The sequence below is a fragment of the Podarcis melisellensis genome, assembly GCF_964234715.1.
Source record: "Podarcis melisellensis genome assembly, chromosome: 1".
Taxonomy (NCBI): domain Eukaryota; kingdom Metazoa; phylum Chordata; class Lepidosauria; order Squamata; family Lacertidae; genus Podarcis; species Podarcis melisellensis.
In genome coordinates, this window is record NC_138528.1 from 31605961 (window position 1) to 31617965 (window position 12005).

The window sequence follows — 12005 nt, forward strand, 5'->3', positions numbered from 1 at the left end:
CTCAAGCAGTATGTGGACCGAGAACTCCCAGAAGTGCAAGCTGGATTTAGAAGAGGCAGAGCAACCAGAGACCAAATTGCAAACATGCGCTGGATTATGGAGAAAGCTAGAGAGTTCCAGAAAGACATCTACTTCTGCTTCATTGACTATGCAAAAGCCTTTGACTGTGTCGACCACGGCAAACTATGGCAAGTTCTTAAAGAAATGGGAGTGCCAGATCACCTCATCTGTCTCCTGAGAAATCTCTATGTGGGACAAGAAGCTACAGTTAGAACTGGATATGGAACAACTGATTGGTTCAAAATTGGGAAAGGAGTACGACAAGGCTGTATTTTGTCTCCCTGCTTATTTAACTTATATGCAGAATTCATCATGCGAAAGGCTGGGCTGGATGAATCCCTAGCCGGAATTAAGATTGCCGGAAGAAATATCAACAACCTCAGATATGCAGATGACACAACCTTGATGGCAGAAAGTGAGGAGGAATTAAAGAACCTTTTAATGAGGGTGAAAGAGGAGAGCGCAAAATATGGTCTGAAGCTCAACATCAAAAAAACGAAGATCATGGCCACTGGTCCCATCACCTCCTGGCAAATAGAAGGGGAAGAAATGGAGGTAGTGAGAGATTTTACTTTCTTGGGCTCAATGATCACTGCAGATGGTGACAGCAGCCACGAAATTAAAAGACGCCTGCTTCTTGGGAGAAGGGCAATGACAGGCCTAGACAGCATCTTGAGAAGTAGAGACATCACCTTGCCAACAAAGGTTCGTATAGTTAAAGCTATGGTTTTCCCAGTAGTGATGTATGGAAGTGAGAGCTGGACCATAAAGAAGGCTGATCGCCGAAGAATTGATGCTTTTGAATTATGGTGCTGGAGGAGACTCTTGAGAGTCCCATGGACTGCAAGAAGATCAAACCTCTCCATACTGAAGGAAATCAACCCTGAGAGCTCACTGGAAGGACAGATTGTGAAGCTGAGGCTCCAGTACTTTGGCCACCTCATGAGAAGAGAAGACTCCCTGGAGAAGACCCTGATGTTGGGAAAGATGGAGGGCACAAGGAGAAGGGGGCGACAGAGGACAAGATGGTTGGATAGTGTTTTCGAGGCTACCAGCATGAGTTTGACCAAACTGCGGGAGGCAGTAGAGGACAGAGGTGCCTGGCGTTCTCTGGTCCATGGGGTCACGAAGAGTCGGACACGACTAAACGACTAAACAACAACAACAAAATCACAGTAATCCTAGTTCTGTTAAGAGGCCAGAAGAAGAGTTTCCCTTTCTCTTTTCCTTCTGGTGTGGTGTTTTTAGACATATTTTAAGTTATTGGAATTTTCAAGTTAAGTCTGATGCAACTGGTTTTCTTATTGCCAGTGCCCATCCCATCCTGAACGTATGGGATTTGTCAAAACAAAAAAAATTCCTTCCAGTAGCACCTTAAAGACCAACTAAGTTAGTTCTTGGTATGAGCTTTCGTGTGCATGCACACTTCTTCAGATATGCATGCACACTTCTTCAGATATGGGATTTGTGACCATTATGCTCATTTGCCTTCGGTAGCAGTAAAGCTCTGCTGAATGAAACACAATTGCCTCTGGTCTATTTTTGGGGAATCCTGCAACGTGTTGTAAGTTTTTACTCTGCTAACTGTACGTTGGAATCTGGATCAATACTGAGTAGAACTCCATGACATCTTCAACGTAGCCGTGCGCCCCGCCGGACCCTCGCTTCCAAACGGACAAGGCAGAGCAGCATCCCAATGCCCGAGATCGCTCCCATCGGCGCCCGCAAACTCCCGAGCGCCGAGGCGGGGACTCCCCGGAGCTCCGCCCCAGAAGCAGCTGCCGGTTGTTGCCTGGGCAGCTCCGCCTCTGGATTGAAGGAGGGACTCGGCTCGGCCCCGGCGAAGAGCGGGTGGGCCTGGTCCTCGTTCCCTTCTGCCGGGATCTTCCCGGCATGAACAAGTCGGAGATGGCGGACGAGGCGCTCTTCCTGCTGCTGCACAACGAGATGGTGTCCGGGCTGTACCGCGCCGCCGAGCAGGGCGATGGGGTGAGCGGGGGTTGCTCTGGCGGCTCCGGGGAGGCATCCCGGCGCTTCCCCGTCGGAGGGAAGGGAGAGAGGCGGAGCCCGGGGGACGGCGCAGCCGGCGCTGTGGCCCGAGGAGGGTCCCTTTTTTATATTCTTTATTTTTTTAACGAAGCTTCCCTAAATCTGGAATGCCTTCTCCTACCCAAAGCCTCATAATGGAGTCTCTGGTTTCGAAATCTCTTCTCCTTAAAGCGCTGTGGTGGTTTGAGGGCCTGGCCAAGGGTTTCTGGCGTCTGAACAGATTAATCCGTGTTCAGTATCCAGGTTCGGGGCTGGTTATGGGCGAGTCCAGTGATGGACATGAACAGACTCCCCGAGAGAAATGTGATAAGCATCACATACAGTATGTACCAAGTAAACTAGGGATGATCTAAATTAAAAATGTTTATTACATTCCCTCTGACCCACTAATACAGGGGTGAGCAAACTTTTTCAGCAGGGGGCCGGTCCACTGTCCCTCAGACCTTGTGGGGGAGGCAGACCATATTTTGGAAAAAAATAAATGAAGGAATTCCTATGCCCCACAAATAACCCAGAGATGCATTTTAAATAAAAGGACATATTCTACTCATGTAAAAACACACTGATTCCCGGATCATCCGCTGGCTGGATTTAGAAGGCAATTGGTCCGGATCCTGCCCCCGGGCCTTAGTTTGCCTACCAATGCACTAATACAATGGGTTGCCCCCCCCCCCCGCCGCAACGGCATGCTTTGTGTTTGCATATAACTTTTTAAAATGCTTCAGAAATTCCTGCCATCTTTAGTGTAATGTGTCCTTAAATTTAGAAACAGCATAGGCGTTTTAAAATGGGCAGGATTAGGACGACACAACATTATCCATAATTCAGTTAGGACAGACTGTTTGCAATTAAATTAGTGTGTTTATTAAGCACACCTGGAGTCTGAATTCAGCAGCACTTGTAGTGGGATGAAACCCTAACTACTGTCTTTTTTTATTCCACTTCAAGTATTTCAGATTATAAAATTACAAAGTGTCTCTCAAAGTGTATGTTTGTAGGACCCAGTTTATTTTTATGGTTGTAAGTTGTTTTAAATTGTTTTTCATATTGTTTTAATGCTTTAATCTACCCTGAGACCTTAGAGTGAAGGGCGGGAAATAAATGACTGACTGACTAGGGGTTTCTGTTAGAATTCCAGCTCTGTGATTGCAGTCATGGTGGTGTTGTCTTTCACATGACAGTATATGTTTTGACTCCACAGAGTTGGAAGTGAAGGAAACAGGATGTTTGTCTTGCTGTGTTTCGTGAAGTGGGACTATTGTTCTTTGTTGTTTTTCTCTTTGCTGTCTGATGCTAGAGAGAGAGGGAGCCATGTTGCAGTGCTCCATGTGTGTTTATATGTAAATAAAGTAGATGCTGAGTTGCTGTGGTCTCTCGCGCAAGGTGCACAAACTCTGCAGATCCCTAAGTGTGCCGGTGTCGGTTGGCACCGGTCGTTGTGATGTTTGGGCTGAAAAAAGCTTATGAAGCTCCTAAACAATCTACCAGGAGGGAGGGAACATGGCAGTCAGCCATGTGTCTCTGCCAGAGTCCTACTCGAGTGTAGGCTGAGCTCTTGACACCCTCTGTTGCTTCAGACATCAGTCAGAAATTGGTCCTACAGCAATGCAAGGAACTTGCTACTTTTCTGTTGGGGGCTGCACGGCTACTCATAGCCAGAAATTAGCCAGGCATATTTTGCACCTGGCTATCAAGCACTTGTGACCAAGTGAAGATCCACCATCTGGAGGTGCATGCCTGGGAATCCTTGGATCTTGCCTGTTTTCACATACAGTACTATAACAACACATCCTGTAGAATTCTATCGGTTATATTTTATCTGCACAATTGGAATGAATTTCAGGAACCAAAATGCATTTACTGTGCCGCCTGAGCAGGAGCAGTGAATAATGTTATAGTTTGTCATAGCTTGTCTTCACCCCTCTGCCCAGCTCACAGTTGTGAGCAATATCCCTACGTTATGAATGGTCCATGTCACCATTAAGAAAAAGAGGTTGGAATAGGCCAATATATATTTGGAAGGTCTTTGAATCAAGCAACTTTTCTTATTTAAGTTCTCAAAGTTCTTAACCTAGCTCAAGGTAATTATTTGAACTAGCCAGATAATCAATCACAGTCAGTCCATCATTGGGGGGGGGGGGATTAAAGCCAAAATGGCAACTAAACATTCTTTTTTTGTGCTTAGCTTATATACTTTAGTTTCTGACACTGTTCATAGGAAAGAATTGGAAAGAATGTATGGACAATTGCTTTATGTCACCCTTTTATAAGAGTGTCTAATGACTATTCCAGTGATTGGCATCTGAGTTCACAAACAAGATTATTATCATCCGTTCCAGAAGGAAAAGGAGAGGGAAACAGGAAAGCTTATGAGTTACATTTTTAATTTGCTGAAAATGTATATAAAAAACAATATCTAAATAATCCAGAAAACAGGCCTACTGGTTTACTGGGGCCTTCTGATTGCAGCGTAACTAAACAAATTAGCTTTTGATTTTGTTCAGTGAGAATCCTCTGTTTGCATTTGGTGCATATTCTTACAGTCACATAGCCTTGTGTATTTGTTCTACCAAACAATTAATTGTTTTCTAAGTTTTCGTGCTATAATAAATATATTGACTCTCTTCCCTGCTAGTGGCAGACCAGCAATAATAATCAAAAATTGGAGGTTGGGTTTTTTAATAGAGGCACGCACCCACCCCTCATTTACACAGGGGTTATGTTCCGAAGCATTGTGTGCAGCAGTGAAATTGTGTATATTTGGAACACCATTGAAGAAGCCTGCAAACACCCTACCCCTTTATGTGACTTTTTGTGATGTTTTCGGGTCACTTCCAGGTTCAGCATGATGCACACATGCGTGGTTGCGCACGTATTGAATGCACATAAATACAGGGTTGCCTGTAATTCCATTTCTGTCCCCAGGGGTTGACGTTAATGTGACTCTTTAATATATGATCTTTGGTATTCCAGTGCTTTGGAAAGACCTTTCTTCTATGATGTTAAAACAGGAGTGGGCAGATCTCAGGACTGCCAAACTGTTTATCAGTAGTTGAAAAGAGAAAAACAAACGTGTTTCTGCCTGTTGCTGCAAATTCACTATTCTATGTTGAGTGTCACAACCAACTGCCCTTTGATTACAGGCAAGAGAAAAGTGTGGAAGAAGAAAACTTAAAGTATAATTTTAAAAATAGATTTGCATAAGTTATTGCGGTTTGTGGGGTGTTCTTTGTACACACGCACAAGATTGCCTTTATTATACCTTACAGGAAAATGGACGCTGCATCTCAAAACTGGAAAATATGGGTTTTCGAGTAGGACAGGGATTAATAGAAAGGTGAGTGGCATGTTTAGCTTCTCTCTTGACCCATTATTTTCCTTCAGAGTTGCAAATATTCCAGCAGGTTTCCTGGTGTCCTTATATCATGTGTAAATTCAGTATATATCCTAAGGGAGGTTGCTTTTAAAGATGCCCCACACAAACTTTAGTGGCTGCAACGTGATGGGAAAATCAAGGGAATTCAGTGGCGCTGCCTTGTACTAAGTGAAAGTGTTTTTTCTGCTTGTGCAAGACCTTTCTTGTGCCAAGATTTGTAGTAATTATTTGTAGTAGTTTTAAGTCATGGTGGGGTGGAGGAATTTGTTTTATGGATTGACCACCTTTTCGTCTATATTGTTTCTGTTTTTAACATACATCAGGTTTGGGGGTTTTAATTTTTGGAAGTCACTTTGAAATTTTTGTGGGAAGCTAGCTCATGAATTGAATAAATCATTGGCATAATTAGAAACTAGAAATCTGCCTTATGTCAGGTCAGATAACTTGTCCTTCTAGTCCAGTGTTGCGTACTCAGACTGGCAGTGACTTTTTGGGGCCTCAGGGTCATTCCCATCATTTTTTACTTAATCTGTTCTTTAAACTGCAGATGCCAGGGACTGAAACTGGCACCTTTTATTCTGCTAATGACTTATGCCCCCTCACCGCATCGCGTGCATGCAGCTAATTAAATGTCACTACTTTTAATTGCTTTCTCTTAGGTTTACAAAAGATACTGCCAGATTCAAAGATGAACTGGATATAATGAAGTTTATCTGCAAAGATTTTTGGACTACTGTATTCAAAAAGCAAATTGATAACCTCAGGACCAACCATCAGGTATTGTAAGAAACTGAACTTGTAGAGTTGTCAGTCATGTTGCATATCAGTGCCAAGTGGGCGGGGAAGAAATTATACATAATTGTACATTATTTACATTCAAATACGTTAATATAAATTTGGATTCTTTCTGGAATTAAAACAATTGGGATCTGGTATAGCTCAGCTCTGTCAGCACAATTGCACAACGAAGCATTTGCTTGGATTGTACTACAGATGGGGCTGTATGATTATAAATAAGGTCTTCATATGTAGAAAGCAGTAAAAAGGTGAACAACCCTCATTGACACTCTAGTTTTCTTTCTGCAGGCTGTTTTCTTATGTGAGAATATTCAAATAGTATTTTTCCACTTGCAGTTTAAAATAAGCAAGGGATGCATCACATTTTTTTCTGATTCTAATTAGGTTCTTATTTCAGAATAATTTTGTTAGGATCATATGCCAGCCACCTTGTGCTGTAAAGAGAATTCCATAAGGGTAGCTTGTGTAGCTAAATAATACAGATTTATTCTATGGTGTTCCTTCAATTTTGTTTTTGCTGTTTTTCTTGTTAATATTGTACACTGTCTTGGGAAGGTTTTATCTTGAAAGGCAGGATTTGAAAGGATGAATGAATAATTAACATGCATACGTAATAAACAATCCAGCTAGTAACCATATTTGCACAGAAGTTAACTTCCTGGAGAGAAAGATGTCTGCCATTAATCTAGCCTTTCTTTCAAAGTGACTGGTTGGGATGATTGCAGTTTAATTGACTAGACTGCATTTGGTAGGAAAACAAAGTATACTGCATGTGTTTTAATGTAATCTGTAACTAGCTTTTTCCATGTATATTACCTAGCGGGGTTACAACATTAATAAATGATTCTTGCATGAATAGCCAAGGAAAAGGCAGGATAGAACTATAACTGTTATTCATTTTTTGCAGGGCATATATGTACTACAGGACAACAAGTTCCGTCTCCTGACTCAGATGTCTGCTGGAAAACAGTATTTGGAGCATGCTCCTAAGGCTTGTATAATTAACTATATCTTACGTAATTCATAAGAGCACCTTCAAAACCAAATTTCTTCATGGAGTTGCAATACAGTGGTACCTTGGGATGCAAACGGGATCCGTTCCTGAGCCCCATTCGCATCCTGAATAGAATGTAAGATGTGCGTGCGCAGGTCACGTTTTGCTGCTTCCGCACATGCACGTGACGTCATTTTGACCATATGCGCATGCACGAGCGGCAAAACCTGGAATTAATGTGCTCCGTTACTTCCGGGTCGCCGCGGAGCGCAACCCGAAAATACTTATCCTGAAGCATATTTATCCTGAGGTATGACTGTATATTCCTTACATGTATGGGGCAGGAGAGAGCAGCAGGAGTGGTCTTGCAATGGTGTTATCTTCTCCATGTACTTGATGTTCACAGTTGTACTTTATACTGTCATATATTTATTCTGTTTCAATATGGATTTTTGCAAGTTTGACAGATAAACGTTGGAGGGGAAGCAAACTCTTTTATACCAATATTCTATCAGTTGATTGCATTCTAGCTGTCAGATCTACATGTGCGCATGCTAGTATTAAATAAGTATCATATCTATCTATCATCTATCTATATATATATATCACAAATTACTGTGGGCCCTCTTTCCCCACTTCCTCCATGGAAGTGTCTTCAAGCTGCTCTCAACAGGGTTAATACACTTCTTAAATAATGAAATTCATACCTTGGAGGGTTGATCATGGTTTTTTTTCACTGGAGGGAGAGCCAAGTGCCATTAATTAATTTTGTTATTTATACCCCAGCCATCTTGCTGGGTTTCCCCAGCCACTCTGGGCGGCTTACAGCACACAAGAAGATTCTAAAACATTAGATATTTCCTGATACAGGGTTGCCTTCAGATGCCTCCATGACATTTTGCCCTTTCCACCAGCTACAACTGGCGCACCAGTTGCACCCCTTCCTAGACGAGGAGACTGGTCACAGTTATCCATGTTCTGGGGAAACCCAGCCGGATGGGCGGGGTATAAATAATAATAAATAATAAATTATTATTAAATTATTATAACCTCCAGAATAGATTATTGTGTTGCATAAAGAGGCCTCCTCTTTGAAAACAGCGTTGAACATTAAATTCCTTGGCACAAGTTTAAAGAACTTTCAACAGTGTAATACGAGAATTATATAAATGATCAGAATGTCGTTTTGTTTGACTTAATGTATCGGTCTTTCCCCCCCACAGTACTTGGCATTTACTTGTGGATTAATTAGAGGCGCTTTATCAAACTTGGGAATAAAGAGCATCGTGACAGCCGAGGTTTCAACAATGCCTGCATGTAAGTACTCTTCTTATTGGCGAAGTATGTGTGCCAATTGTCTCTTCCGCTTAATATAAAGTTGGTGAGACAAATGACCGATTTTAGCAAATATGAGAGGGTTGCTCTTAAAACAGCTTGTTGTAGCCAAGCTTGGCCAATGATAATTTTGCAGTCTGAGGTAGAGGACATGATGGTACTTCCCACGGCTCCCAATTCATTCCAGGAATGCAGCTGGTACTGTTTCCCCCCCTGCTGCATCTGTGAGCAGCAGCCTAGTATTGAATAGGGAGGGTAGGGAACAGGGCAAACACAAACCCTGCCTTCCACACCTCACTGTTGCCCCCTGCCCACCAGCATCTGACTAATGATAAAGCCAGCCTTGGGTATAGGTTGCAAAAACGTATAAGGAACGTAAAGGTAAAGGGACTCCTCACCATTAGGTTCAGTCATGACCGACTCTGGGGTTGTGGCGCTCATCTCGCTTTATTGGCCGAGGGAGCCGGCGTACATGTGGTCATGTGGCCAGCATGACTAAGCCGCTTTTGGCGAACCAGAGGAGCGCACGGAAACGCCATTTACCTTCCCGCCGGAGCGGTACCTATTTATCAATTTGCACTTCATGCTTTCGAACTGCTAGGTTGGCAGAAGCAGGGACCGAGCAACGGGAGCTCACCCCAACATGGGGATTCAAATTGCTGACCTTTTGATCTGCAAGTCCTAGGCTCTGTGGTTTAACCTTCAGCGCCACCCGCATCCCGTTATAGGGGACTTAAGTAGGGGGAAATGTGTTGGGTGGTGGATTTCTTACGAATGTCTAGCTAGAGACCTGCATGCCTAACTGGATACAGACTTTGCTCTGGATTCATGGGCCTTTTCAAGCCCTAACACACAGATGTCACACTAAATTGCTTGGTTTTTTCCTCTGTGTGTCAAACCAAGCCGAGTGTGGCTGCAGTTCTAGAAATACAAGAGTTGCTGAAGAGAGGCATGCTAGAAGAGGCCTTGGATCCATCAGATCCCAAGCCATCTCATTCTTCCAACAAGGGAGAAATATTATCCAAATTATGGTAGAGTTATTTTACCTCATGTTGATTTTTTTGAAGAAGCAAAATGGAGGAAAGGCAAAAAGCCACCCTGGCCAGCATGAGCCCAGCAAGACTTTAGGAAGTGGCAGTACTGTAGGATTTCTCTGTAAGACTGTAATTCTAAATCCACTTACAGGGGAGCAAACCCCATTGAACACAGTGGGATTTACTTCTGAGGAAACATGCATAGAATTTTGGCGTATCTTCAAACATGTCTGAAATAAATGGTGGTAGTAACTTGTAACTAGCTACTCAACCGGAGGCCCAGGGTGAAACATGGATTTCAGTTCTGTACCTACTTAAGCGGGAGTAAGGCTTACAGAACTGAATAGGACATCTGAGTAGAAACCTGATTGCACTGTTAAACGGTAATTGGTTTTTTAAAATATGTGCAAACTACCTCCTAATACAGAAAGTTAGAGAGATTTTTGTTAAATCTAGCTGACAATCAGGTTAGGGAACTGGATCCAGCCAGTGGGCTGAATCTCGATTTTTGCCGCAAACCTACGGTTAACTTTCGGCAGGTTGGCAGATGGTTACCCACCTGTCAGTCGCCTGATGTCACCATGACATCAGATGGAGCATTTTGCTTTGCCTGCATGGTTTGAAGTCAAACCATACAGGTGAAGGAAGTATTTCCTTGACAGTACTGCTCAGCTGCTCTGCACTTACAGCTAGCTCTGTTTTGGGATTGGCTGCATTGGTGCTGACAGGAAGCTGCGCTTGTCAAAGAACAATTGGGAGCACACAATTGTGACCCCCCCCCCAATGCTTAATTTTTCTTGTGGACCAGAGGTTCCACACCCTTGACTTATTGGATATAATAAAGTACATGTAACCATACCACTTTTAACTACACAAAGAGTTGTTTCTCCTTGGTAAGATGGATGTTACAATAACTTTCTTTCTTTACAGGCAAATTTCAGGTGATGATACAGAAGATATAGCACATGTACAGAACCAGCTTCCTGCCTTGTAAAATGACAAATAAAATGTATATTTTATTTATATCCGTACTTTATTGAAGCTGTCCTATATTGTATAAAATGCCGTATAGTTTAAAACACAGATTTTCAAGTATGACCAATAGCCAGTGTCTGCTGTATATCTTGCTTTTTTTCCTTTTTTGGTAGTCGCTAAGTTACTGTGTGTTTCAAGGAAGATGAAGCTTACAAGTTTGTAAAGATGGAATGGAAACCTTGATTAAATTTCAAGCTCTAATGTCTGGTTAGTTTTGCAGTACTTTGATTTAGCAATGCAAAATTTGTTCAAGCGTTGATCTAGAGGTGGGTTTGACAAGATCTGTGCATATATAATGGGGCACCCAGCTATTATCTGAACTGGGGCTATAATGTCTAATTGAATAATTAGAATGATTAACTAGATAACAGACTTAAATTTGTTTTTAATGCAAATACTTCTAAAAACTGCAGATGACGAGGCCAATCTTTGAAAGGCATTCTTTTATATTTTTATAGGAGGGACTGCCTTTAAGATAACACACGTGTTAAAACAGGCCTAAACTAAAAGCAAAAATTGCAACCAGACAAAATTAGTCATGGTTTAGTCCCATCAGATTCACTGGGGCAAGTTAACCATGCCTAACAAGTCCCATCAAGAGTAAGCATGACTACCTTAAGTCTGAAACTCTGAATCCAACCCTTTGCATGATCAAAACATTTTTTCCCCATCAGCAATTTTAAATTAATAGCTTAATGGGTGAACTCATGATTAAATGACTGAAATACCTTACAGTCAGGTTGTATCCCTCATTTAACCAGCTTCCCCCTTCACAGGAACGGGGTTGAACCAGAAGATGGTCTTCAGGGCTCCCTACCAGCTCTAGAATTCTATGGTTCTGACTTCATTGTGTGCCTGCAAACACATACATATATTATATATGCTATACTTGTTGGCTGGAATAAATTTAAGGTATTGAAAGGTCTAGATCCTACCTTTCCAAGCTGGCTCACCAAACAAACAAATGACATGATCAAAATATGTAAGTGAACAGGCCAAAACCAAGAATAATTAGCTAAGTGAATTTAAATGCCTACCTAAACAAAAAGGGCTTAAGTCCAGTTCCTGGCCTTTCTCATGTTGCCCCAAATGTATCTTGGATTAAAGGTGTGTTGAAACATGCAAGGGGAGCCGCCCCCCATGACCTCATATGACGCACAAAAGTTGTCCAGGTGGGAATGGATTATATTGAAAGGGTTCCATACTCCTCTTATGCCTTTAAAGGTGGTGACTAACACTTGGAATTCAGCCTGGAAATGTATGTTCTCAAGGCCCAGCCCTGCTCAGCACTCTCCCTGCAACATTTTGCACAGGCTGAATTTCC

General features: G+C 42.4%; 1 protein-coding gene across 1 annotated transcript; it reads left to right on the forward strand.

Annotated features, from left to right (window-relative positions):
• The first annotated feature begins 1699 nt into the window (after positions 1–1699).
• Positions 1700–10882, forward strand: TRAPPC6B (trafficking protein particle complex subunit 6B). The gene is made up of 6 exons (XM_081915999.1): positions 1700–2049; positions 5379–5446; positions 6145–6262; positions 7191–7274; positions 8501–8594; positions 10577–10882. The coding sequence occupies exons 1-6, from the start codon at positions 1954–1956 to the stop codon at positions 10606–10608; spliced, it is 492 nt and encodes a 163-aa protein (XP_081772125.1). The 5' UTR covers positions 1700–1953; the 3' UTR covers positions 10609–10882.
• The last annotated feature ends 1123 nt before the right edge of the window (positions 10883–12005 follow it).